Source organism: Rhinatrema bivittatum, chromosome 6 (genome assembly GCF_901001135.1).
Source record: "Rhinatrema bivittatum chromosome 6, aRhiBiv1.1, whole genome shotgun sequence".
Classification (NCBI taxonomy): domain Eukaryota; kingdom Metazoa; phylum Chordata; class Amphibia; order Gymnophiona; family Rhinatrematidae; genus Rhinatrema; species Rhinatrema bivittatum.
The window spans coordinates 58,953,199-58,979,622 of record NC_042620.1 but is presented as its reverse complement, the minus strand read 5'-3'; the positions used below and the strand labels follow the sequence as shown (position 1 = coordinate 58,979,622).

At 41.4% G+C, this 26,424-nt stretch overlaps 1 protein-coding gene across 1 annotated transcript in view; it reads left to right on the top strand.

Annotated features, from left to right (window-relative positions):
- LRP1B (LDL receptor related protein 1B) overlaps nt 1–26,424 on the top strand; it is a 3,516,099-nt gene that overhangs the window by 2,298,571 nt on the left and 1,191,104 nt on the right. Inside the window, 1 exon segment of the mRNA XM_029607894.1 lies at nt 20,653–20,784. Within this exon segment, the coding sequence (XP_029463754.1) occupies nt 20,653–20,784 (132 nt within the window).

The following is a 26,424-nucleotide window of genomic DNA, read 5'->3' as shown; positions in this document are numbered from 1 at the left end:
GCTAAGAGAGAATTTGAAAAGAAGTTGGCTGAAGAGGCAAAGACTCACAGTAAAAACTTTTTAAAATATATCCAAAGCAGAAAGCCTGTGAGGGAGTCAGTTGGACCATTAGATGATCAAGGGGTTAAAGGGGCACTTAGAGAAGATAAGGTCATTGCGGAAAGATTAAATGATTTCTTTGCTTCGGTGTTTACTGAAGAGGATGTTGGGGAGGTACCCGTAACGGAGAAGGTTTTCATGGGTAATGATTCAGATGGACTGAATCAAATCATGGTAAACCTAGAAGATGTGGTAGGCCTGATTGACAAACTGAAGAGTAGTAAATCACCTGGGCTTGATGGTATACACCCCAGAGTTCTGAAGGAACTAAAAAATGAAATTTCAGACCTATTAGTAAAAATTTTTAACTTATCATTAAAATCATCCATTATAACTGAAGACTGGAGGATAGCAAATGTAACCCCAATATTTAAAAAGGGCTCCAGGTGTGATCCGAGAAACTACAGACCAGTTAGCCTGACTTCAGTGCCAGGAAAAATAGTGGAAAGTGTTCTAAACATCAAAATCACAGAACATATAGAAAGACATGGTTTAATGGAACAAAGTCAGCATGGCTTTACCCAGGGCAAGTCTTGCCTCACAAATCTGCTTCACTTTTATGAAGGAGTTAATAAACATGTGGATAAAGGTGAACCGGTAGATATGGTATACTTGGATTTTCAGAAGGCGTTTGACAAAGTTCCTCATGAGAGGCTTCTAGGAAAAGTAAAAAGTCATGGTATAGGTGGCGATGTCCTTTCGTGGATTGCAAACTGGCTAAAAGACAGGAAACAGAGAGTAGGATTAAATGGGCAATTTTCTCAGTGGAAGGGAGTGGACAGTGGAGTGCCTCAGGGATCTGTATTGGGATCCTTACTTTTCAATATATTTATAAATGATCTGGAAAGAAATACGACCAGTGAGATAATCAAATTTGCAGGTGACACAAAATTGTTTAGAGTAGTTAAATCACAAGCAGATTGTGATAAATTGCAGGAAGACCTTGTGAGACTGGAAAATTGGGCATCCAAATGGCAGATGAAATTTAATGTGGATAAGTGCAAGGTGATGCATGTAGGGAAAAATAACCCATGCTATAATTACACAATGTTGGGTTCCAAATTAGGTGCTACAACCCAAGAAAGAGATCTAGGTGTCATAGTGGATAACACATTGAAATCATCGATACAGTGTGCTGCGGCAGTCAAAAAAATCAAACAGAATGTTGGGAATTATTAGAAAGGGAATGATGAATAAAACGGAAAATGTCCTAATGCCTCTGTATCGCTCCATGGTGAGACCGCACCTTGAATACTGTGTACAATTCTGGTCGCCGCATCTCAAAAAAGATATAATTGCGATGGAGAAGGTACAGAGAAGGGCTACCAAAATGATAAGGGAATGGAACAACTCCCCTATGAGGAAAGACTAAAGAGGTTAGGACTTTTCAGCTTGGAGAAGAGACGACTGAGGGGGGATATGATAGAGGTGTTTAAAATCATGAGAGGTCTAGAACGGGTAGATGTGAATCGGTTATTTACTCTTTCGTATAGTAGAAAGACTAGGGGGCACTCCATGAAGTTAGCATGGGGCACATTTAAAACTAATCGAAGAAAGTTCTTTTTTACTCAGTGCACAATTAAACTCTGGAATTTGTTGCCAGAGGATGTGGTTAGTGCAGTTAGTATAGCTGTGTTTAAAAAAGGATTGGTTAAGTTCTTGGAGGAGAAGTCCATTACCTGCTATTAAGTTCACTTAGAGAATAGCCACTGCCATTAGCAATGGTAACATGGAATAGACTTAGTTTTTGTGTACTTGCCAGGTTCTTATGGCCTGGATTGGCCACTGTTAGAAACAGGATGCTGGGCTTGATGGACCCTTGGTCTGACCCAGTATGGCATTTTCTTATGTTCTTATGGTACAAATGTCATCACTGATGAGTTTCCTCACTCCAAAGGACATCAAATCTTCACAAGAGTGCACTGTTCTATTTGTTGTCTCACTCTGCACGTAAAAGTAGCCCCTAAGCCCTACACTACTGCCTAAACCTCACCTCAAATAACTAGGTGGGTCTCCTATAGTAGCATAAATAGCTAACTACTACAAGAGCCTTGTAGATAGTCTCTGTCTGTCCTGCCCCCCTCTCCCCAGTGGTGAAATGAACACTTTGGGGTAGATTTTCAAAAAGCGCAATTTGGCGTACTTTTGTTGGCTCATCAGGCGCAAACAAAAGTACGCTGGATTTTAGTAGATACGCGCATATCCACTTAAATCCTGGATTGGCGTGCGCAAGGCTACTGATTCCGTATATCCGGCGCGCGCCAAGCCGTGCAGCCTACCTCCGTTCCCTCCGAGGCTGCTCCTAAATCGGAGCGGCCTCGAAGGGAACTTTCTTTTGCCCTCCCCTCATCTTCCCCTCCCTTCCCCTACCTAACCCACCCCCCCGGCCCTATCTAAACTCCCCCCCTTACCTTTGTCAGGGGATTTACGCCTCCCGGAGTGAGACGTAAATCCCAGCGCGCCAGCGGGCCGCTAGCGCGCCGGGACCGAACCTGGGGGTGGATCCGGAGGGCGTGGCCACGCCCCCGCCCCGCCCCGCCCACGCCGCGCGAATCGGGCCCGCCCCAACACGCCCCTGACACGCCCCCCTCGGAAAACCCCGGGACTTTCACGAGTCCCGGGGCTCTGCGCGCACCGGTAGGCCTATGTAAAATAGGCGCACCGGCGCGCAGGGCCCTGCTCGCGTAAATCCAGGCGGATTTACGTGAGCAGGGCTCTTAAAATCCGCCCCTTTGTAGGTAAGGAAATGCAATTATATAGGTATTACCACAAAGTGTGAAAAGTTAACACACTTTGCAGCAATAACTATGTGAAGCACTAAGATAACACAGATTGTGATAAATAGGCTATTACCATAAAATACACCCCTTTTCCTATCACATGCAATATTTAGTGCAGTTTGATAAATCTAGGCCTAAGTTTTGAAATTAGTATTTACTTACTTAAAACCATGGCACACTGATATTCCACCAGATTAATTTATTTGCTGCATTTCAGCATGGATTATATTCAGGTAACTCAGGTATTTCCCTATCCCCAGAGGGCTCACAATCTAACAGGGTTATTTATCAAAATATGTGTTAGGGCATTATCGCACACATTAGAGCCCTAACATGCACGATAACACCATAACGCATGCGATAAATTCTGCATCTCAAAATGCATATGCAAATTTAAAATTAGTATTCAAGTGAGAGGAGTTTGAGTGGAATAAATGGAAATGAGGGTTGCTTAATGTGGCGTGCAATAAAGTAACACATAGCATTGCAGGTTTTATCATCGGAAATAACTGTACTTTTTTTCTGTGCATTTTGCCTGTGTTAAATGTGTGTTATTACCGGCTGAAACATTTTTTTATCGCAAATGCTGGTTCAGGAGGGGAGAGGAGATGGGAGATAGAGAAAGGGAGAGAGAGAGAGAGAGCCTCTGTGGAGGCACACTTATAATTGAACTTTTTATAGCACTGTAAGAGGGGTCATTATGAACTCGGGATGAGGTTTTTGGGGTGGGTTTTAGGGCAGCTTTACATGCACAGTTATACGTACCATGTACCATGTTCTCTCTTCCTAACATGATGCACTCTACCTAGCTGCAATCAAGCTAGATAGAGAGTACATGGTAGAAATCTACTCTTCTTTTACCGTTCATCACCCCAAATCACATTAAATCTTCACTGATGGCAACTGTGCTGTTCGTACGTATTACTGTGCATGTAAATCTGCCACCCCCGCAAACCTCACCCGAAGTTAAAAGTACCCTCTCTTACAGAGGTATAAATACTAAATAGTAAACATTTTGTGAGTCTCTATCTTTCTCTCTCTCTCTCCCTCCCTCCCTCTCTCTCAGTCCAAACTGCCATTTGCGATAAAAACCTTTTTGGTTGGTAATGCAGCTGCAGTAGATTACTCAGTATGCAATGTGAAAATAACATGCGGTGCGATATATGTATCACATGTTGTAGTAAATTGTGATATGGTATCAGGGAAATTAGCCTACCCATGCCCCTTATTTTATCGTGAGCAATATTTTCATAGCAAAATGATGGATCTTGATCTAAGCTTGTACCTAAGGCAGTGGAAAGTGAAGTAACTTACCAAAGATCATAATGAACACTAGTGATATTTGAACACTGCTGAGCTAACCACTAGTCTACTACTCAATTCTAATCTGATTAGGTGTTCTCTGGAAAAGTCACTACTGCCTAATGTTCAGGTCCAGATTAGCATCTGATCTCTGCTCTCAGCATCTCACAGCAAAAAGAGACACCAGCAGCAGTTCTTAAACATACAGGAGTTTCTTTCTGTGCACATGTGTAATCATGCATTCCTGTCCTTCCTACTACAACATGAACACCAAAGTGTGGCTATTTATGGGCAGCATGCAGGGCTCAAACAGCTGGGGTCCCTTGGTGCAGCGGACACATTGCTCATAGCTCCTCCTCCTCTTTCACCTCCTGAGCCTCCTCCTTTGAGTATTTCCATCCTCTCTCTTATTCCCAGGCTGAGTGAAATGGGGAAAGCATGCACTGAGCACCAGATGCAACTCACTTTGAGTGTTGAGAGCAGCACTAATGGCAGAGCTCTGGCAGCCACTTGCATCACCTCCAACAGCAGCCAAGGTAAATAACTGAGTAAGATGGACGTCTGTCTTCTTCTGCACTTGTTTGTAGATGGAGCTAAAGTCCTGGATTGGGGAAATCTGCTTGTGGTGAGGAACTGAGGGAATGGGATAGAGGGATGAGCCTGTGTGTGGAGAGACGCTGAGCGGAAGTTCACAGGCAGCACGGAGTGGAGGGAGCAGGGATATAATCTGTAGGATAAGGAGATGATGCAGATTGATGATGTGCAGAGAGTAGCCGAAGGAGAGGGGAGGGTCCTTGAGGTGAGACCCATCTTTGCACGACAGTGGGGCTAAATTGTGATTTATGTAAAAGGAGGTATAACTGAGTAACATGAAACAGATCTACTTTTTGGGATTTGCCAGGTATTTGTGATCCGTGCTGGCCATTGTCAGAGACAATATATTGGGCTCAATGGACCTTAGTCTGACTCAGCATGGCATTTCTTATTCCCTTATATAATGAGTTAATGCAGAAGTACTAATGCTGCTAGTGAAAGTTAGAACTTCAAATGAAGATACTCTATCATAATTATTTAAATTGTTGATATGGCTGCCTATTTCAAATATACAAATAATTTGGTAATGTGCTCATTATTTATTATTGTGGTTTTATTAAAGAAAGATTTGCCAAGGTAAATTTCAGTACACTAACTAACATCTAGCTACCTGTTAGCATGCTATCTAAGTTAATTGGGCAACTAGGTCAGCATATCAGCAGGTAGTGTCCTGGTCTTCTTCCATGGCACTCTATCTCCCACCACTCTACTTTTCCTTCAAAGGTAGGACAGTCGTCATCCCAAATTTTCTAAGTCAAAACTACCCCAGAAAATGGGAAGTCTGGCACCTCTGCTTTCCCTATCCCATGGGACCCTCCAGCAGACTGAGAAAGCTGCAGAAGGAAAAGAGCAGTCCGCATTCATCCTGTCTTTTAACAATTCATTGTTAAATGGTGTTTTTGCCACCTCACATATTGAAACATATGTACAAAATTATGAAAATTTGTAAGAAATTTTATAAGGATTTTGTAGAGATAGAAAGATTTTGTTCTGGTTTTCACTTTTCCTTTCTGTGGATTGTTTTATATCTTTATATTTTTTTGTGATACGTTTGTTTTTATGTTGAGAAGCACAGTTTATTTACTATGACATATGGGTGATATTCAACATCACTCAATGGGCCCTTCTTTCTTAGCTTATACAGCTTTTGTACTACTGAGCATGTACAGGAGTTGACTGAACATCAACATGGACATATAATCTCTCTCATTTTCTTTAAGTGATATTTTAAATATTTTCTCTAAATTATTGTATTACTACATTGCCTAACTGATGCAGCAGCCCCCCAAACAGCACCTTTCAGAGCTAATAAAAAAGAAAGGTTTCTCCACAGAGATGTCTAGCACAAAGAAGCCCACCATCAGTGCTTCAAGGACTGTGTATGTGGTAGGAAAATGTTCAATACTGATGGACACACACATGTTATTGGTGCCTAGGACCAAATCATAACCAGTCTAACTGCTATCACTGTGGCTGAAATGTCCATTTGGTCTCAGAGATCCAAAGATTGAAAAATGGAGGAACTGCATAAGTATCTGAAGAGCCACAGCTGGTCCTTCTCTCGGACCAGAGCCTCTTTGGGCTCTCCTGGTGGTATTTTCAGAAGAAACTCCTACAGCAAGCCTCTCTCATTGTTTGGGTACTTACCAAGTACTTGTGATGTTGTTGGCCACTGTTGGACACGGGATACCGGGCTTGATGGACCCTTGGTCTGACCCAGTATGGCATATTTAATGTTCTTATGTTCTTATGTAGTCCTTTAACTTCTCAGGATTGAGCAAGTATAAAAAGTGCCATTTTCAGGTGTCAGAAAGTCCTTTGCATACACCACTGGCTTGGGGTTTTACAAAAAGGAAGTGATGCTCTTTGGAGCTGCCAGTGCAACTGGTGTAAGATACACATAAGAACATAAGAAATTGCCATGCTGGGTCAGACCAAGGGTCCATCAAGCCCAGCATCCTGTTTCCAACAGAGGCCAAAAACCAGGCCACAAGAACCTGGCAATTACCCAAACACTAAGAAGAACCCATGCTACTGATGCAATTAATAGCAGTGGCTATTCCCTAAGTATAATTGATTAATAGCCATTAATGGACTTCTCCTCCAAGAACTTATCCAAACCTTTTTTGAACCCAGCTACACTAACTGCACTAACTACCTTCTCTGGCAACAAATTCCAGAGCTTTATTGTGCGTTGAGTGAAAAAGAATTTTCTCCGATTAGTCTTAAATGTGTTACTTGCTAACTTCATGGAATGCCCCCTAGCCCTTCTATTATTCGAAAGGACTATCCTTGGGGCTGAGAAAACATATAGCACAAGCATCAATGGTGCTTTGAGATACAGCACTGTGATGCATCATGTCCTGGTGTCACCAACACATGGTCTCCTGGAGCATTCTATGCATTGAACCTTGACACCGATAACATTTCCTCCCTTGATGCCTTGGGCCAAGGATATGCAACGAGCATCTGTACCACCAATTCAGCTTTTCATTATTTCACCAAGAATGCCTGGTGCTGAGGGATTCATTCTTCACTTTTCTGCCTATTTCAAGGCTGATGTTCCCATCAAAGCTCTTGGAGCAAGGCCTATGTCTGGACATACAGGCTGGACATTACAGGCTCTCATATTTTCATCCTTAGATTACTGTAATTTTCTTTTACTGGGTTTGCCACAATCATCGCTACGACCACTCCAGATGCTGCAGAACACTGAGGCCAGGGTGCTAACAAATCACAACACAAGCATAGTCTAAAATTGAGTATTAACCAATTCTGTTGACTGTAGTGCATATTTGAATGTTTTAATTTGTTTTTTGCCCTGTTAGTATAGTAATTGTTGTTTTCTTATTGATGTATTCCTTCTGATGTATTTTTAATGCTTTAAAGTTTTTTGTACACCGTTATGATGTAATCACGAATGACGGTGTATAAAATCTTTTAAATAAATAAATTAAATAACACCAGATCCCATCTGTTTTGTGCTGTCAATAATTCCTAACTGGCCTCTAAACAAATTTTACAAAGTCCAGAGTGTACAAGTGGTCTCCATCTTGGTCTCTGAAGAACATATTCCTCTTCCAATGCCTGGCCAGAGGGTACATGCTCCTTGGACCAAATGACAGAGCTGGTGAAGACTTTACCTCCCTGGTAGCTAAGGTCAAATATGGCATTATTCAATCTCTCTTTTCCAGAACATTGGATTTGTTCCTTTAAAAGGCATCCAATGCACTGTGTCCCAAAGTATATTCCACTGGAACCTCTACAAACTGATTTGAGTCCTTGTTCCTCTATTGTAGTGAAGACCAGCCAGTCAGACGATGTCTATCAGGTATACTCCCATCAGAGATGAGCAAGGACCCCCTCAGTTGTCCACATCATAATTGGGGTCCTGAATCAGTGTCCCCTTCTCCACTTAGATCAGAAGAATATTCAATGTGAATATCCTTTGATTTCCTACCTGAGCCTCTGGAACATTTGTCTCCACCTGAGGACCTCTCTTATTCCAGGTTTGTGGATAAACTTGGTAAGACACTAGGCATGAACTTCTACAGGGACAAAGATCATCACATGGAAGTCCTTGGCCTTCCTCAAATATTAGGTATCCTGGTGGATACATTAGAGCCTTGCAATAGGACCTCCACTCCCAAACTCAAGCCTTGAGAACATTGGTGAATGTCTTACAGAAAATGAAACAAGAACCCCATTCATGGCTAGATCCCTGAACATCTTACAGGAAGGGGCAACCTGTATTTACTGCCTCAGGTGACAATAGCAATTGCAAACTGGCTAAAAGACAGGAAACAGAGAGTAGGATTAAATGGGCAATTTTCTCAGTGGAAGGGAGTGGACAGTGGAGTGCCTCAGGGATCTGTATTGGGACCCTTACTGTTCAATATATTTATAAATGATCTGGAAAGAAATACGACGAGTGAGATAATCAAATTTGCAGATGACACAAAATTGTGCAGAGTAGTTAAATCACAAGCAGATTGTGATAAATTGCAGGAAGACCTTGTGAGACTGGAAAATTGGGCATCCAAATGGCAGATGAAATTTAATGTGGATAAGTGCAAGGTGATGCATATAGGGAAAAATAACCCATGCTATAATTACACGATGTTGGGTTCCATATTAGGTGCTACAACCCAAGAAAGAGATCTAGGTGTCATAGTGGATAACACATTGAAATCGTCGGTTCAGTGTGCTGCAGCAGTCAAAAAAGCAAACAGAATGTTGGGAATTATTAGAAAAGGAATGATGAATAAAACGGAAAATGTCATAATGCCTCTGTATCGCTCCATGGTGAGACCGCACCTTGAATACTGTGTACAATTCTGGTCGCCGCATCTCAAAAAAGATATAATTGCGATGGAGAAGGTACAGAGAAGGGCTACCAAAATGATAAGGGGAATGGAACAACTCCCCTATGAGGAAAGACTAAAGAGGTTAGGACTTTTCAGCTTGGAGAAGAGACGACTGAGGGGGGATATGATAGAGGTGTTTAAAATCATGAGAGGTCTAGAACGGGTAGATGTGAATCGGTTATTTACTCTTTCGGATAGTAGAAGGACTAGGGGACACTCCATGAAGTTAGCATGGGGCACATTTAAAACTAATCGGAGAAAGTTCTTTTTTACTCAACGCACAATTAAACTCTGGAATTTGTTGCCAGAGAATTTGGTTTGTGCAGTTAGTATAGCTGTGTTTAAAAAAGGATTGGATAAGTTCTTGGAGGAGAAGTCCATTACCTGCTATTAAGTTCACTTAGAGAATAGCCACTGCCATTAACAATGGTTACATGGAATAGACTTAGTTTTTGGGTACTTGCCAGGTTCTTATGGCCTGGATTGGCCACTGTTGGAAACAGGATGCTGGGCTTGATGGACCCTTGGTCTGACCCAGTATGGCATTTTCTTATGTTCTTATGTTCTTATGACACTTCCATCAAGGGATGGGTGTTACGATTTGTGGGTTTCGTGGACCCGTGGCCCAAAGTGAGGGTTGATACTACCTGCAGGGTGAGGCCCCACAAGTCCTCACCTTCGAGAGGCGAGGTCAGCAGCAGCAAGAGATACAGTAGTGAGTAGAGGAACAGAATGTCCTGCATCACAGCCACATGATCGCAGGAACTAATAGAGAGAGTACTGTGGGGGATCCTGAGGAGCGGGGTAAGAGACACAGTTCAGAGGGAACCCACAGTATACAGGCAGAACTGGAGATGCAAGTGCCAGAGCAGGAACCTCTGAGAGAGAAGCACTGGGCAGGCCCCAAGGAACAGGGAGCGCGAGACAGGAACTTCTGTAGGTTATCTGCAGAGGCAGTCCTGAGGGGCGAGACTGCATAGTGAAGGAGGCTGTGGTGTGATGACATAGGCTGTCCCCCGGACGGGAAAAGCCTGAGTCGAATCTCTGAAGTAGTGACGTAAGCAACCCCAAGGAGCGGGGCTCCGCACGATGGAATCTTGATACAGAAACGGAGGCACTACCCCGCGGAGTGGGGAGGTGCAGAGTAAATTCACTTGTGTAGGCACTGCCCCGAGGAGCGGGGAAGCACAGGTACAGTCACTGGTGTAGACACTGCCCAGAGGAACGAGGAAGCACAGAATTGAGTCTCCAAAGCAGTAAAGCAGTTCCGAGGGGCAACAATGAGGAGCAGGGAGGCTGGCAGGCAGGACCTCTGGAAGATGCAGGGCTAGCCTGAGGAGCGGGGGAAGCCTGGAGATGAGGTATCCAACTGGAGCGCAAGCATGCCCCCGAGGAGCGGGTACCCACGCCAGAGTCCAGAGTCACAGATAGATCCGATACAGGAACCATGGGTCCGAGGAGACAGGAGCACATATCTGTAGCAAAGGAACTCATTGCCAAGTCAGCTAGCAAGGGGTGAAGGCGGTGCTTAAGAATCCGAACCTAGTGATGTCATCAGTCGGGGACGCCCCTGAGGTTCCCACTATTGGGTCTTCAAAGGGAGGTCTGGTGGCACACGCGGGCGCCTAGGAAGGACCGGAGTCGGCGTGGGTGGTGGCGGTGTCCCGACCACTATGAGGGACCCTGAGAACCTGGAGGAAGGTGGTGGCAGCGGCTAGCCCGAGACGCGAGCAGGCCCAGAGAGAAGAGCAGGGCAGCAGATGACATGAGTTGAATCTGTCACAGCCATCTGCAACTGATGGTCATAACAATGGGAATCCCACATGGATCCCTTCAGAACCCAGGGGACTTGGTCATCAATAGCAATGCAATTTCAAATCAACCTACTTGAATTTTGAGTGATCAGACACACTTTGGGGCCGATGCAATACAGTGCACTCAGTGCACACATTTAGCTCTCAGGTATTAACACCTGCCTGGAGAAGGTGTTAATAGCTGAGAGCATGTAAAAGAAGTACAGTAAAGCAGAAAAACTGCTTTTCTGTACTTCATAAGTAAAAAAAAACAAACCTCGGAAGACCACCGAATTATGAAAACCTACAATGGTAAACTCGACATCAGTTTTCGTAACCAGCAGCCACCGTGGGTTTGTGTTAGCAAGGAGGCACTAAAGGAACACAAGTGACCCTAGCACCTCCTTGCTAGCATGACCCCCTAATTTGCATATAACATGGCGCCCCCCCTTGCGGGCACCATGCACGCGTTAAGAAAGCGGGCGCTGAAAAGTCAGCGCCTGCTTTCCATGCTTTTTTTTTTTTTTTGCATCGGCCCCTTTAAGTGCTTTCTCACATCTCATCAAATAAAAGAGGGTTCTCATTCAAAACAAAAATCAGGTAGCCATGTTTTATATCAATAAGAAGGCACAGGGTCCTGGACTTTCTGTCAAGATTCCAAAAGGATATGGGAATGGTGTGTCCAAACATCAAATGGTTCTACAAGTCACCTATCTTTCTGGGATCACTGACACATTAGCAGATCATCTCAGCAGGGTGTTATGCCCTTCCAAATGGTCATTATATCAGTCAATAGCCGACAAACTGTTTGTCATGGTGCTAGCCTTTAAATGCAGATAGAGCAGCTATTAAACTAGAACAAGGGGGAAAGCCAACAATTGTTCAACAGTGCATGATTTGGATGGAGGTATTATCAAAAGATACTAATGAAACAGGAGAGATAGGGCATCCCAACAGAGAGGACCCAACAAAAACAAAAGTAGTCCATGTGCCTATAAGTAAAAAACCACCTGAATTAAAAGATTCCGGAGAGAGGAGATTCCCGACTGAGCCTTTTATTACCTGCTGGAGGAGAAGGTGGGTGAGACGCGGTTCTCTGGCCCCAAACGGACCCACAGCTTCAACTTTTTCCTGCCGCTGATGTCATCAAGGGGCGACTGGCTTCTTGCTTAAAAGTCAGCCCCCTGCGGCGCTTGCCAACGCTTTCTTCTCTCCAGCACATGATATAGAACCCGGTGAGAGGGCTATTGAAGAATTAGACATAGAGCGGATGCCTATTCTTTGAGCTGAAACATCTCTGAGCCCCGGGGCTCCGAGAACCCCTCCCCAACCTCAGTCAATTTTTTCAGATCTTTTAAATTCACAGATTGATCAAAAGGATGTGAGAGGAGGAGACTTGGCTAAAGAGGGAATTGGAGAAGTTAGAGAAGAAAGTGCTATCTCTCTACAATTGGAAAATCCTGTACAAATAATGTTGGAATTTCTTTGGCCTGCTATCAAATCACTAGAAAAGGCTATTCTCAATTTAACCAAAATAACAACTGAATCTAAACAGCGATTCATAGATATTGAAACTCATATTTCAAAATCAGAAACAGGAAAAGAACAAATGGAGGCCAGAATGGTTAAATTGGAAAGTTGCCATCAAAGACTAACTAAGACTGAGATTTTTTATGATAAAAGATTGGAATCTATTGAAAATTCATTAAAATATTTAAATCTCAGAGTATTAAATTTTCCCAGACATACATTAATAACACCACAAGATATGTTCAAAGAATATCTGAGTCAAACATTGAATATGCCACAGCAGGCTCTTCCTGCCTTCTCTAAAATATATTACATTACAGCTAAGGAAGTATTATCAAATGGTAAACCAGGAGATAACTCCTTAAATTTAACAGCTATAATTGAGGCTACTCCTGAGACCAGTATAAATACTAGAGCAATGTTGCATGTCTTTTTTGTTTTTGCCTCAGATAGGGATGCAGTTTTTCGCCTCTACATACGAAATAGATCTAAATCTTTCCATGGAGAAAAAGTTTGGATATATCCAGACTTTTCTAGAGCAACTCAAGAAAGGAGGAAGAAATTTCTTGCAGTTAAACAAAAAGTGGAGAGTAAAGGTGGCAAAATGATTATAAAATTTCCATGTCGATGCAAATTACTATTTCAAAATCAGAAATACGGTTTTTTTTTTAAATTTCACAGCTACGATCTTTTCTAGATTCCCAAGCCCAAACATCTTTGGCTAATGGATCAGAGCAAAAGTAGAAATTCATGTGTTCTCCTAATTTTCAATTGTTTGTTAGGGTTTCCCTCAATTGCCTTTATCCGCTTTTAATTTTCCTTTTCTTTTCTTGGAGATTTCCTCTATAATACAGAACAAAGTTGCTTTTCTGGTTTAAATTTGTACAATGATATATATTATATTAAAATGTATCTGTAGTTAGAGATGTGAATCGGAACCAGAATCGGTTCGGATTTCAGTTCCGATTCACATCTCTATAGATGTGAATCAGAACCAGAATCGGTTCGGATTTCAGTTCCAATTCACATCTCTAATCTGTATTTCATTGAATTATTGTTTATGTGTGTAAAATTTGAAATTGCATAAATAAAAAATAAAAAAAAAAGATTCCAATTTATCCCTGCACAACTGATAAGAAGGTTGTTAATGTAAAAAAAAACAAAAACATACTTTGAAATGTGTGTATTCCACTGTCAGAAATCTAAGAAGTAAGATGAAAGACTTAGTGTATAGTATTTATTGAAGAGATAGACATAATTGGCAACTCAGAGACTTGGTGGAAGGAAGATAACCAAGGGGTTATCTATAGCAGGGTACAAATGTATTGCAGTGATAGGGTGAATTAACTTAGTCAAGTGGTGGCACTTCATGTTCAGGATAGCATAGAGTCCAACAGGATAAAGATCTTAAAGGAGACTAAACATACAGTAGAATCTTTATGGGTATAAATTTCATGTGTGTTGGGGTAGAATGTGGCGATAGGAGTATACCTTTGTTCACCTGGGCAAAATGATCAGATGGATGATGAAATGCTAAGAGAAATTAGGGATGCTAACAAATTTGACAGCACAGTAATGGGAGATATCAATTACCAAAATAGTAATGAAGCAAACCTTGCACATCAGCAAGTAACCAATAATAACGGTGCAGGGACAAATCTCCAATTCCACAATTTCTAATATTTATTATATATTTGATGATTCAAAGATGAAACAGGCAACTCCATGGATCCAACATAATCATTTGTACAGCGTCCCCCGACAGGGTCCCGTGTTTCGCGGTGGCTACATCGGGAGGGACCACAAGTATTTTAAAGGTTCTGTAAATAAAAGATAACATTGAAGTGGAATATAAGCATGCACTACTTTACACAGACCATTCAAACTAAGGTACATACCATTTCCAGCTGTCATGGAGTGCGAGTGCCCTCAGTCTGACAAACTTTTAAAGCAAAATTGGTGCAAAACCAAGATCCCTCGCGAGATCCTTCAACCAATCATCACAGAGCATCCGTCAACTAAATAAATGCCACTCGATCTCCTTGTTGAGGCCACCCATCTTTGCTCTCTTCTTCCAAGTACCTCGGAGAAATCCCCTCCCCGTGAAGGAGGGGAGACCACCTCAAGCACGGTGAAGAAGAGGTCAGAGATGGAATGGTTAAACTGGGACCAATGTGTTACTAGGGTTTCATCCATTCTAAGATGTCGTATATTAGAACAGTGTTCAGACATCCTTGTCTTGACCATTCTGATAGTAGCGCATGCTTATATTCCACTTCAATGTTATCTTTTATTTACAGAACCTTTAAAATACTTGTGGTCCCTCCCGATGCAGCCACCGCGAAACACGGGACCGTGTCGGGGGACGCTGTACAAATGATTATGTTGGATCCGTGGAGTTGCCTGTTTCATCTTTGAATCATCAAATATATAATAAATATTAGAAATTGTGGAATTGGAGATATCAATTACCCCAATATTAACTGGTCAAATGTAACATGAGGACATGCTAGAGAGCTAAAGTTCCTGGATAGAATAAATGACTGCTTCATAGAGCAATTGATTTGGGAACTGATGAGAGAGGGAGCCATTTTGGATCTAATTTTTATTGGAACACAGGATTTGGTGCTAGAGATAATGATAGAATGGGCCACTTGGCAACAGTGATCATAAAATGTTCAAATTTGACTTATATGAGTGGAAGAAGGCAATAAGTAAATCTCCAGTTCTAGCACTAAACTTTCAGAAGAAAAACATTGATAAAATGAGGAAAATAGAAAAAAAAGTGCAGCTACAAATGTTACGTGTGTACAACAGGCATGTACATTGTTAAAAAAAAAATCATCATAGACTCGCAGGACAGATGTATTCCATGCATTAAGAAAGTGGAAGAAAGAGCAAATGACTGCCAGCATGGTTAAAAAGAGATATCAGAGAGGCTATTTTAGCCAAAAGAACTTTCTACAAAAATTGAAAGAAGGATCCATCTGAAGATAATAGGAAAAAGCATAAACATTAAATGTTAAACATTGATAAGGCAGGCTGAGAGAGAATTTGAAAAGAAGCTGGCCGTAGAGGCAAAACTCATAAAAAAAATGTTTTTTAAATATATCCAAAACAGGAAGCTTGTAGGGGAGTCGATTAGACCATTAGATAACCAAGGAGTTAAAGGGGCACGTAAGGATGATAAGGCCATTGTGGAAAGACTAAATGAATTCTTCTCTTCAGTGTTTACTAATGAGGATGTTGGGGGAGATACCTTTCTGATAATGTTTTTCACGTGTGAAACAAATCTAGGTGAACCAGGAAGATTTAGTAGGCCAGATTGACAAACTGAAGAGTAGCAAATTGCCTGGACCAGATAGTATACACCCAAAGGTTGTGAAAGAACTGAGAAATGAAATTTAAGATCTATTATACAACTCTGCTATATTTTTAAGAAGAGTTTAATAAACATGTGGATAAAGGCAAGCCGGTAGATGTGTATTTGGATTTTCAGAAGGCGTTTGACAAAGTCCAACATGAGAGGCTCCTAAGAAAATTAAAAAGTCATGAGATAAGAGGAAATGTCCTTTCGAGAATTGCAAACTGTTTGAAAGATAGGAAACAGAGTAGGATTAAATGATCAGTTTTCTCAGTAGAGGAAGATAAACAGTGAAGTGTGTCAGGGATCTGTACTTGGACCAGAACTTTTTAATATATTTATAAATGGTCTGGAAAGTGGAAAGAGGAATGAGTGAAGTGATCAAATTTGCAGATGACACAAAATTATTCAGAGTTGTTAAATCACAAGTGGATTGTAAGAGAATGCAGGAGGACCTTGAGAGACTAGAAGACTGGGCATCCAAATGGAAGATGAAATTAAATGTGGGCATGTGCAGTGATTGATGCACATAGGGAAAAATAACCTATGTTGTAGTTACACCATGTTATGTTCCGTATTAGGAGTTACCACTCAAGAAAAAGATCTAGGTATCACAGTGTACAATACATTGAAATTGTTGGTTCAATGTGCTGTTGCAATCAAGAAAGCAAACAAAATGTTAAAAATTATTAGAAAACGAATGTGAATAAAATGGAGATTGTTATAATGCCTCTATCTCTCCATGATGAGATCAAACTTAGAGTAATGTGTTCAATTCTGGTCACATGTCAAAAAAGATATAATTGCACTAGAAAAGCTACAGAGAAGGGTGACCAAAATGATAAAGGAGATGGAATGGATCCAATATGAGGAGAGATGAAAGAGATTAAGAAAAGAGATGGCTGATAGAGACTACAAAATCAAAAGAGGTCTAGAGCAGATAAATATGAGTCTGTTATTTACTCTTTCTGATAATACAATGATTTGGGAACATTCCATGAAGTTAGCAAGTAGCACATTTAAAACATCAGAGAAAATTATTTTTTACTTAATGTATAATTAAGGTCTGGAATTCATTGTGAAAGGATGATGTAAATTAAATTAATATAACTGGGTTAAAAAAAGTTTTGGACATGTTCCTGGAGAAGTCCATAAACCTCAAATTAATCAATTAGACTTATAGAATACCCACTATTTATTACTGGTATACAGGTAGCATGGGATTTGTAAAATATATGGGTATGTTCCAGGTACTTTTATGCTGGATTGGCTGCTGTTGGAAACAGGATGCTGGGCTTGATGGACCTCAGTCTGACCCAATATGGCAACTTCCTATTTCTTATGTTCTTGATTGACCTCTTCGTGTCAGAGGAAAATGGAAAGTAGAAGTATTTTGCTCCATTCTTCCCTCAAACTCAGATCATCCATAGTACCTGAAGACTGAAGGATAGCAAATGTAACCCCAATATTTAAAAAGGGCTCCAAGGGCATGAGCCAGACAATTCTGGTTCACATAGCTAATACCACTGTCAATCAGCCCCCTGATCATCTAGGTGCTGGTCTGTCCTTATTAACTCAAGAAGAGTGTCATCTATGACATCAAAACCTGCCTTCACTCAACTTGAATATCTGGATGTTGAGTGCTCACTGATTACTTCATTCCTTCCAAGGAAATTGAAGACATTATTGTATCCAAAAGGAAGCCCTCGACTAGAAGAGCTTATGGCTTTAAATGGAAACAGTTCTTGTCCAGGTGTATTCAAAGATTATTGAAACCATTCCCATGTGAACTGTCTCAGCTGCTTTAGTAGTGATTGTTTAAAGCTATTCAGGAGCCTCCTCAAGACAGTTCTTTTCAGGCAGGCTTACCTATAAGATCAATGTGTGCCATCCTTCCAGGCACTATTAACTGATTCGAAGATTTTTGTTAGTGATATGAAATTGTCCTAAAGACATGTATGAGTTTAAGGATCTGTTTAAGTTTAATTTGTTATAATTGTTTTTGTTTTATGTAATATTTTGGCTTTGAATGTTTTATATGTATATCATTAGACTGTTTGTGTTAAGTGATTAACAAATTTTAGTAAATGTAAAGTAAAATTTAAATGTACTTGTTCTTTTTCTTCCTCCAGCATCAGCACCATAGCAGCCTAACATGTTCATGTAGAGGACAAACCAATTTACACTCATCCTTTAGTGTCAAAGTTTATGGAAAGCTTATTTTATACTAAAACCTCTGGTAGCCAAATCCCCTGTTCCATGGGATCTTACAGTGATTCTAACTCAACTTATGAAGCCACACTTTGAGTCACTGGAGTCAGTTTCTCTGAGGTTTCTCACATAAAAAGTAATATTCCTTGTTGCGATCACATCAGCCGGAAGATTCAGAGAGCTTCAGGCTTTGGTCCATCGCTCTCCTTATATGCAGTTCTTTCAGTAGAGTGGTGCTCCACATCTGCCCATAAGTGGTATCGGATTTTTATATCAATCAAGCCACATTCTTTCTAAGACCACATGAAGGTGAAAAAACTGTTCATTCATTGGACTGTAAGAGAGCCATGGCTTTTCACAGAAGATGAACTCAGCCACATTGTCAGGCCTTGCAAATATACAGCTCTTAAAATTCTAACCGACTTGGTATAGCAGATGCCAAATATACTTGTTTCAATTGACTAGCAGACTGCATCATACATTCGGGCCGATACAGTACAGTGCGCTCCGACGAAGCGCACTGTTAACCAGCCATTGGACGTGCGTTTTCCCTTACCCTTTATTCAGTAAGGGGCTGAAAACGCGCATCCAACCCGCCGAACCTAATAGCGCCCTCAACATGCAAATGCATGTTGATGGCCCTATTAGGTATTCCCGCGCGATTCAGAAAACAAAATGTGTAGCCAAGCCGCACATTTTGCTTTCAGAAATTAGAGCCTACCCAAAGGTAGGCGCTAATTTCTTCGGGCACCGGGAAAGAGCATAGAAAAGCAGTAATAACTGCTTTTCTGTGCACTCTCCGACTTAATATCATGGCGATATTAAGTCGGAGGTCCCAAAGGGTAAAAAAAGTAAAAAAGAAAAAAAAATTTGATGTCGGCCCACGGCTGTCGGGTCGAAAACCAGACACTCAATTTTGCCAGCGTCCGGTTTCCGAGTCCGTGGCTGTCAGCGGACTCGAGAACTGACGCCTGCAAAATTGAGCGTCGGCTGTCAAACCCGCTGACAGCCACCACTCTGGGCCAAAAGGAGGCCCTAGCGACGCATTAGTGTCCGTACCGCCTCCTTTTACCTGTTTCTACCGCCGGGCCTCATTTAAATACTGAATCGCATGCACAGGCGAGTGGCCTGTGCGTGCACCGGGAGAGTGGGCGTTTGCCCGTTTTCCCGTGGACTTTACTGAATCGGCCCGATTGTTATGTGCTAGGTGGCCTCCAGATTATGGACTCAGTTAAGGCTCATTAAGTGGGTGCCATAGCTGCATAAATGGTTCATATGTGAGCTATATCTCTTGAAGACATTTGCAAAGCTGTAATTTGGTCATCACTTCATATCTTTACATCCAGTTACTGTTTAATCTATCAAAGTGTGATAGTAACTTTGTACATGCAGTTTTACATATCCTATTCACCCAAAAGTCTACTCTGTACGGTGGGGTCCAGGTTGCTCTGCTGCAATCCTCGGCTTGGGACTTACCACATATCATGGCTAATTCACCTGTTTGTCAATGGAGAAAGAAAGTTTGCTTGCTGTAAATGGTGCTCTCCATAGAGAGCAGTATAACTTAGTCATGATAAATTCCTACGCACCTTCCTGGAGATTCAACTACCTAGCTAGACTTAGCTCTAAAATTGAGTTGGGGCTCATGAGCCAATGTCCACATGGGAACTCCCACACAAACTCAGTAGAGCAAAAGCTCTATGAACTTAGAAAGAAGAGTCCTTTCAGTGATGTCGAATAACGTTACCCACGTTTCATGGCTATGCATCTTGATGTCTATAAAGAATACCATTTACAGTAAGCAAATTTGTTTTTTTTTAATTTTCACTAAAATGATGAGGTAGTTTAGAGAGGATCATTGATTTTTTGATGCACATGTGTCAGGTTCAGGATAAAATACCTCATACAATAAGATTTTGTTATATTCAGTAAGTATATTTTTTCACTTCCTATTTATAATCTTGGTTCTACAGTTAACCTTTTTCCAATTATTGTATACAGGTTATTTTATCTACTAATTATCATTTTTACAACCATTTTGTATCAAAATAAATACAAACTGACCAAAAATATTAGGACTGGGCTACCCATTTCCAACTTAGGACAAATTAACACATCAGATAATGTTTTCGAAGTCAAATTTATTTTAATAAAATATGATCTATCCATTCTTTCTACCATACTCAAGAATAAAACAATACAACACTAATGTAGAAAAACAAATGAATGTGTTTCTACATTAGTTATCTTGAAAGCAAAGTAAAAAGATACTTTTTCGCAGATCTCCAGAACATAATAAACATGCTTGTATAGAATAAAAAGGACAATATAAATCTTAGTACAGTGATTTGAGAGCTTTTAAACATCACATCTGTGATTATAACAAAAATAACATGGTTAACTCTAGGGAGAGCACAATGTACAGGAGAATAAGTTGACTTTTTCATGCTTTGTCTGATTTAATTACTTGCATAATGTTTTTTCAGGATTAACAACTTTCTTAGAGCCTTCCCACATAAAGTAATTCATAACACTAAATGCTTTAGAAACTTGATGCTCTGTGGTATGCAGCTTTTTCCCAAGAATAATTCCATTTCAATCTGTTCTCGCAGCTCCCAATCCCTGTGTTGCTGGTAATGGCAGAGGTCCCTGCTCGCACTTGTGCCTGATCAATTTTAATAGAAGTGCTGCTTGTGCCTGTCCACATCTAATGAAGCTGTCCCCAGACAAGAAGACATGCTTTGGTAAGTTTCTTGCCTTCAGGGTGTAATGGTACAAAACCATCTCAGACAGAACTCAGACAGAATGAGTGTTTCTAAAAGGAAGAGAAGCCAGCATACACCGCAGGAGTTCTTGACTCCACTACTTGCAGCACTCCAGATTGCTATGTTTTACAGTAATGCAGTGTGTGGAGTACTGACATTGTTTAGATAATTAGGCAGAATTTTTTAAATTACAGAATATCAATGTATACAATTATTCAGAATCAGCACTGTGCAATGCAATAGAAACCACTTTATTTCAATTGCAGAAGTCTAAGGTCTCTTCTACATTTTTAGCAATGTGCTTTGTATTTTTTTGATACCCCAAGAGATTCTAAACAATAGGGATGTACAGATTTTTTAAAAATTGTATGTTGTTGCTGAGGATTTTTCATTTGGATTTACCTATTCTCCATTTTTTTGTTTAATTTCTGGGGTTTCTTAGTATGGGGATTTATTTTTCCTGTATTATCCTTTATTGATAGGTAGCAGAGGGTGGAAGTCACATATGTAATCACAAATTCTGAGCTCATCACAAGTAACTTGGGGCTACTGAATGTTGCAGCATGTTAAATCAAGCATACAGAATTCATAATAGCCCAGATGAACATCTATGCTGGCAGGATTTCACAAGTTTTTGAAAAGCAATATTAAAAGAAATCTTAGTGATTTAATATATGGGATCTTGCACTATGAATCCAACATGAATGAGTCCTATAAGCAGCATGCACTAAAAAATGATTTTGGGGATAAAAACTGTGTAGAAAATGTTACAAAAAGCTGCCCTGTCCTCCCCTTCATGCTACCAAGCGTTTGTATCCCCCCCCCCTCCCCACCACTTAAACTTTCTTTATGATCCTAGTATCATAATATGGCAGGAGTAATCCCCAGTCGCCGATTAGAGCAGCAGGATGAGAATCAGGAAAGCCAGGGTGCAAATCCCACTGACAGTCTTTGTGACCTTGGGCAAGTCACTTCCCCCAAAATTGCCTCAGGTAAAATGTTAGAATGCAAGCCCTCTGGGGATAGGGAAAATACGTGAATGTAACTTGCTTTGAGCTACCAATGAAACGGTGTGAGTTAAAACATGTTTTTTAAACAGGTGACATTTTACAGTAAAAGTAAAAGAAGGCTACGCAAAACTCATGATTCTCAGAAAACTAAAACCCTTACTAACACCTGCAAACTTTTGAACAGTGCTCCAGGCACTAATATTTTCCAGCACTGACTACTGTAATGTCATTTTGCTGGGACTCCCTCAGACAACGTTAAGTCTACTTCAAATACTACAAAACACTGCAGCAAGGATATTGACCGGTAAAAAAAAGGAGGGATCATATCCCTGAAACTCTAGCAGAATTACACTGGCTACCAATAGAACACAGAATACAATACAAAACCCTTTGTATAATACATAAATTAATACACGACGAAAAGGCAGACTGGCTGAACACAGCACTATGGGTACATGTCCCACACAGAAACTTGAGATCAGCAAACAAAGCACTCCTAACCATTCCTTCAGTCAGGACAGCGAGACTCACCCAAGTTAGAGAAAGGGCCTTATCCTTAGCAGGCGCTACACTGTGGAACACAATGCCACTAGAGATCAGATTACAAAGAGATCTCAAAACATTTTTAAAAAATTTTAAAACCTGGCTTTTTAAACAAGCCTTTCACAATGAGAACAGGGAATAGAAAGTATGCAGGAACAGGCAGAAGATCACCAGCTCAAAGCACTATCTCAACATGTACGTCAGAGTAGTTTATTAGTTTACCACATGGTTAACTTAATAGAATTAAACAGAACACGAGATTTATCCCTGTAAAAAGTAACTGACAGGTATACACAGTCAAGACTTACCACACTCAACAAATAAGATTTATTATGACATGATGTAACCGAACCTTATTGGCACTTGTTAGAATGTACTACCGTACACATTTAACTACTTTAATTAACGTGCCTGTATGTAAACTGTTGTGATGGTATATAACTTATCGATGGTATAGAAAAGATTTCAAATAAATAAATAAATAAATAAATAAATAAATAAATAAATAAGAAAGACACTAGTGGGGTAGAAGTGACTACATTGTGATCCCAGAATTGAGTAAGCTTAAGGGGGGCGGGGGAGGGGACTCTAGAGGGAGGGAAGCATGGAAGGGAAGCCCAGGGGAGCTTTTTTACTCAGTTTGTGTGCATGTTTAATGAGTGGAGAAGGGAGGAGTGGGACAAGAAAGGAAACAAAAGCAAAATAAACTACTCCGATGTACATGTTGAGACAGTGCTTTGTGCTGGTGATCTTCTGCCTGTTCCTGCATATTTTCTATTCCCTGTTCTCTTTGTAAAAGGCTTGTTTAAAAAGCCAGGTTTTAAAACTTTTTAAAAATGTTTTGAGATCTCTTTGTAATCTGATCTCTAGTGGCATTGTGTTCCACAGTGTAGCGCCTGCTAACGATAAGGCCCTTTATCTAACCTGGGTTAGTCTCGCTGTCCTGACTGAAGGAATGGTTAGGAGTGCTTTGTTGGCTGATCTCAGGTTTCTGTGTGGGACATGTACCCATAGTGCTGTGTTCAGCCAGTCATTTCCAAAATATCAGGTCATTGACATTTCCTATTTTATTTTCAATGAAAGTACATCTCTAACATATATATCCAGTGCATGGATTAGAAAAAAACAACCCAGCAACAATAAAATAAGATTTTCAATTTACTTTCTGTTTCTTTCTTAAAGGATTTTTTATGTAAAATATAGATGTGTGGTGTGTGTATCTATATCTATATCTATCTATCGATATATAAGCAATATGGCAGATTGAATGTGGTATCAGGCAATCTAACTGGCATGAACACAATGCATTTATCCCATGGAAATGTCTTGTCTCACTGACTTAACTGTTCAGAATGTTCATATCAGCAGTTTCTTTTTAAAACAAATCTATCATGGTAAAATCTTAATCCTCCATGCTTCCAAACAAATAACTTACATTAACAATAATCTCTTGTAGACATGTCACTGACTCTCAGTTAATTCCTTATCTGGTTTAAAAATTCAAGATACTTTCCTCGAAACAGCACTAACTGCCAGTGAATGCCCTTTCCATATGGAATTATTTTTTATATACAAATGCAGGGGTGGATCCACTACAATTTTGTTTAAAATTAAATTCAGAATGAAAAAATATCTTCAATAAATATCATCAAATTTAGGGAATATAAAAACTTAAGAGCCCAGCATTCTATCTCTGACAATGGCCAGTCTGGGTGTCAAGTATCCATCAGGTCCCCAACAGTTGATCTATTACTTGTATCTCACTCCCAGGGATAAGCACTGGCTTTCCCAAGTCTACCTGCCTAATAACAGTTTATGGAATTTTCCTTTAGGAACTTGTTCAATCCTCTTTTGAACCTCACTGTGTTAGTTGCCTTGAACACTTACTCTGACAGTGGATTCCATTCCCTGATTGTGTGCTGAAAGAAAAAATGCTTCCTACAATATGATTGAAATCTGTTGATTGCTAGTTTCATAGAGTGTCCCCTAGTCTTAATGTTGTTAAAGGGTAACTATTTACCCATTCCATTCCACTCATGATTGCATAAATTTCAATCATATCCCCTCTAACATCACTTTTTCAAGAAAGAGAGCCCTAGCCTTTCTCCATAAAGGAGCTTTTCTATCCCCTTTATCATATTTGTCACCGTTTTCTGTACATTGTCTATATCCGCTTCATCTTTACTGAGAAGGGACAACCAGAAATTCACAGTACTCAAAGTGCAATCGCAGCATTGACATATATAAATGCAAAAGATATTCTTAGTTTTGTTCTCTATTCCTTTCCAAATTATTCCTAACATTCTATTTGCCTAATTTGACTGCCACTGCATACTGAGCTGAGGTTTTCAAGGTATTGTCCACAAGGTCCTTTTCCTAACATAGAACCCAGCATTGTGCATCTTCCATTTAGAAGCCCAGTCTCTTAGGGGCAGATTTTAAAAGCCTACGCGCATAAATCCAGGTTGATTTATGCGCGTAGAGGAATTTATGCGTGCCGGGCCTATTTTCAAAAGGCCCTGTGGTGCGCATAATGCCCCGGGACAAGTGTAAGTCCCGGGGGTCGAAAAAATGAGTGGTCCAGGGGTGAGGTGGGGCGTGATCAGAGGCCTCTGCTAGGCCGCTGGGCAGGGGGATCGCGGGCCGGCACTCGGCTGGCGTGCGCAAGTTACTGCAACATAGGTAAGGGTTTATTTTTTTTTCGGGCTGGGGAGCGGGACAGGGAGGGGATGGGAGGGGAAGGTGGGGGGGGGGGAATGTTCTCTCCGAGGCTGCTCCATTATCGGAGCGGCCTCGGAGGGAACATGGAAATCCAGCTGGTCTCCCCGAGGGCTTGGCGTGCACAAGTTGAACTAGTTTGCACCCCCTTGCACGCGCCGACCCCAGTTTATATAACATGTGCGCGGCTGCTCGTGCATGTTATAAAATCCAGCGTACATTTGTGTGGGCCGGGTAGCGCACACAAATGTAGGCCACGCCCGTATGTCTTAACATCCGGCCCTTAGTCTCACAAGGTCATGTTCTGGTTTTTCACAATCCACTGCTGTTTTAATGATTGGAAATAATTTTGTATCACCTTCAAATTTTGTCACCTCACTTGCCATTCTCCAGATCATTTATGAATATGCTAAATAGCATAGGTCCCAATACAGACCCCTGGAGCATTCCACTAATGATCTTTTTTCATTTGGAAAAGTAAATATTTGACTCTCTTGTTCCTGTCTTTTATCCAGTTACCAATCTACAATAGGACAGTGCCTCTGATCCCATGATTTCCCAATTTCCTGAGGAATATCTCATGAATGACTTTGTCAAATGACTTCTGAAAATCCAAATACACTATGGGGTAGATTTTAAAAAAGAGCGCCATCGCGTACTTTTGTTCGCGCAGCAGGCGCGAACAAAAGTACACTGGATTCTATAAGATATGCGTATAGCCGCACGTATCTTATAAAATCCTGGATCCGTGTGCGCAAGGCTGCCAATTTTGGGCAGCCTGCGCGCACCGAGCCGCGCAGCCTGTCTCCGTTCCCTCCGAGGCCGCTCCGAAATCGGAGCGGCCTTGGAGAGAACTTTTTTTCGCCCTCCCCTCACCTTCCCCTCCCTTCCCCTACCTAACCCACCCCCCCGGCCCTATCTAAACCCCCCCCCTTACCTTTGTCCCTCGATTTACGCCTGCTAGAAGCAGACGTAAATCTACGTGCCCCAGCGGACTGCTGGTGCGCCGTCATCCGACCCGGGGGCTGGTCCGGAGGCCTCAACCACGCCCCCGGGCGGGCACCACGCCCCCAGGCGGGCACCACGCCCCCGGTCCCGCCCCCGAAATGCCGCGTCTCGCCCCTGAAACGCCACGTCATTCGGCCCCGCCCCCGACACGCCCCAACACGCCCCCTTAAAAAAACCCCGGGACTTACACGCGTCCCGGGGCTCTGTGCGTGCCGGCGGCCTATGCAAAATAGGTGCGCCGGCATGCGAGGGCCCTGCTTGCGTAAATCCGGGCGGATTTATGCGAGCAGGGCGTTTAAAATCCGCCCGTATATCTATCAGCTCACCTTTCTTTGCATGT